A 2,380-nucleotide genomic window follows, 5' to 3' on the forward strand; every position below is an offset into this window, starting at 1 on the left:
ACATATATTATTATTAATATATATTTATAGGACATTTATTTTATCTATATAAATACTAATGAATAAAAAGATACATTCTACAATATTAATAGTTTTTTTAGATTGACAAGTCAATTATTAATTTTTTAAATAAAATTGTATAATTTTTATCACATTAATCTATCATTATATTTACAAAATATTTACAAAAAAATACTAAACTATTTATATTGAGAAATCTTTAAGTTAAGATAAATTTAAAGTTTATAAAATTTTAATATAATAAAAAAATTTCTAGATAAATAGTAGAATATTATTTTGTGTGTTTTTTATCTTTCATATGAATACTTTTATGAACTTCAAATTACAATATCTTTTAAATTGATAATTTTTCGACATAAATAACTTAGTACTTTTTTGTAAGAAATGGCTATATATAATTGGTAAAAAAATTTCATTTAAAAAAAATGAAGGTATATGACTTCTACATATTCATTTATAGTGAAACAATGATTACTATATAATCTCTCTCTCTTTTTCTCTTTTCCTCTCTCTATATATATATATTCTCTTATATAATATATTATATATTATATAATATTATATATTCTAATATATATTCTATATATTATTATATATTCTATAAATATATTTATATATACTAAATATATATATAAATATTTCTATATAAANGTAAAAAAAAGTTTAGTTGAAATTAGTTTGAAAGTTAATATTAATTATATAAACAAATATTATACATATATATATAATTATATATGTATTTTGTACATACAATTATATCATTTATATAAGAATTTTATACAGAATTTTATTTAAAAAATTAAATATTTTAGGTTCTCTGGTTAAACTAATGTTAGGAGCATTAAAGGGATCTGGATGGTATGTAATAAATTATTTTTTTTCATTTATACTATTCATTCTAATTATAATATATCAAATATAAAAATTTTCAAAATATTTGTAATGTTGTGAATATTAAAATATAAAATATGAAATTATTAAATATTTGAAAAATAAACATTTTGGATATTATTTATTACTATTTTTGATCATTATTATTGAACATTTTTATTTATAAATATCTTATTTTAATTTTTTAAAATAACAATTATCTTAAATTCTTAAAATGAATTTATATAGTTATAGATATATATATTATTTTTAAATGGATTTACTTATTTTTGTATATATATTATAAAAATAGAATGAATAAGAATTAAAATTAAAGAAATTAAGAAATTTTTTATAATTCATTAACATTCAAAATATATTAAATGTAAAAATTTTTTCCTGAAAGAAAAAAATTTAAAGATAATCTTTAATATTTTTTTGTGCATACTAAAAAATAATCAACTGTTGAAAAATAATCAATTTGTAAAATTGTAATATTTTGTTAACATATATTATTTATAATATTTTTAATAATGATTTATAGTAATTATTATGTTAGTGTAAAAAAAAAGAAATAAAAGTAATTTTGCTTGTAAAAAAATAGACAAATATTGCAACTTAATTTTTTATGATTATTCTGATATAAACGATATTGATATTTATTATTAGCTTAGAATAAAATTTATCAAAGATTCATATTTTTAATTCTTATCTTGTCGTATTTTCATATTAAAAATCATAGATAGAATTAATTATGTATTTGCAATAAAAAATGTGTTTCAATATTTTTAAAATTTTTAAATATTTTATAAACATAAAAATCAACAAAAAAGTCATAAAAATAATATAGTAAAAAAGATCTTTAGCAATTGGCAAATAGCCATTCTAATATTTAAAACTTATTAATATTTTATGAAATATTAAAAAATTTATGAAACTTATATATATTTTCCAATTGAGATTTATAAAATATTAATAAAAATTTATAAACTGAAAAAATATTATTTTAAATATTATTTTTTATACTAAATTCCATATTATTGATATTCCGTAATTATTGATAGAAATAGTAAATTTGTTTATTAGCTCACTTATCCACGATTTTAATAATCTTAAAATATGTTATTTCATCATTTAGACAACTTTTTTTTTTATATAGTAATCGGCGATCGATTTTTTAAGTTATTCTTGAACAGAAATTTTTTCGATATTATACATTTTTATATTTTATTTATACATTCATATATTGAATTCTGTCTATATTTCTATTTTTTATTTTGTCTATAATTTTGTCTAGATTTCAAAACAAAATATATTATGTTATTATTTTTTGATATTATATTTATTTAATTTATTATATTTATATTATATTTAATTTAAAAATATTTAAAAAAATGTTTCATATTTTTATTGTTTTATTAAATTAAATATTATTTTTTTTATTTTTATATTATTTTATATTATTATTTAAAAATATAAAGTAAAATTC

General features: G+C 13.6%; 1 protein-coding gene across 3 annotated transcripts in view; it reads left to right on the plus strand.

The window, feature by feature from the left end:
- The window catches only part of LOC102680591 (mitochondrial inner membrane protease ATP23 homolog), a 25,081-nt gene that overhangs the window by 2,160 nt on the left and 20,541 nt on the right, over nt 1-2,380 (plus strand). For all 3 annotated transcript variants that reach the window (XM_006624487.2, XM_006624486.2, XM_031514584.1), the window contains exon 2: nt 834-879. In XM_006624487.2, the coding sequence (XP_006624550.1) occupies nt 834-879 (46 nt within the window). The remainder of the gene's footprint in view (nt 1-833; nt 880-2,380) is intronic.

The sequence above is a fragment of the Apis dorsata genome, unplaced genomic scaffold, assembly GCF_000469605.1.
Source record: "Apis dorsata unplaced genomic scaffold, Apis dorsata 1.3 scaffold_1078, whole genome shotgun sequence".
Lineage (NCBI taxonomy): Eukaryota > Metazoa > Arthropoda > Insecta > Hymenoptera > Apidae > Apis > Apis dorsata.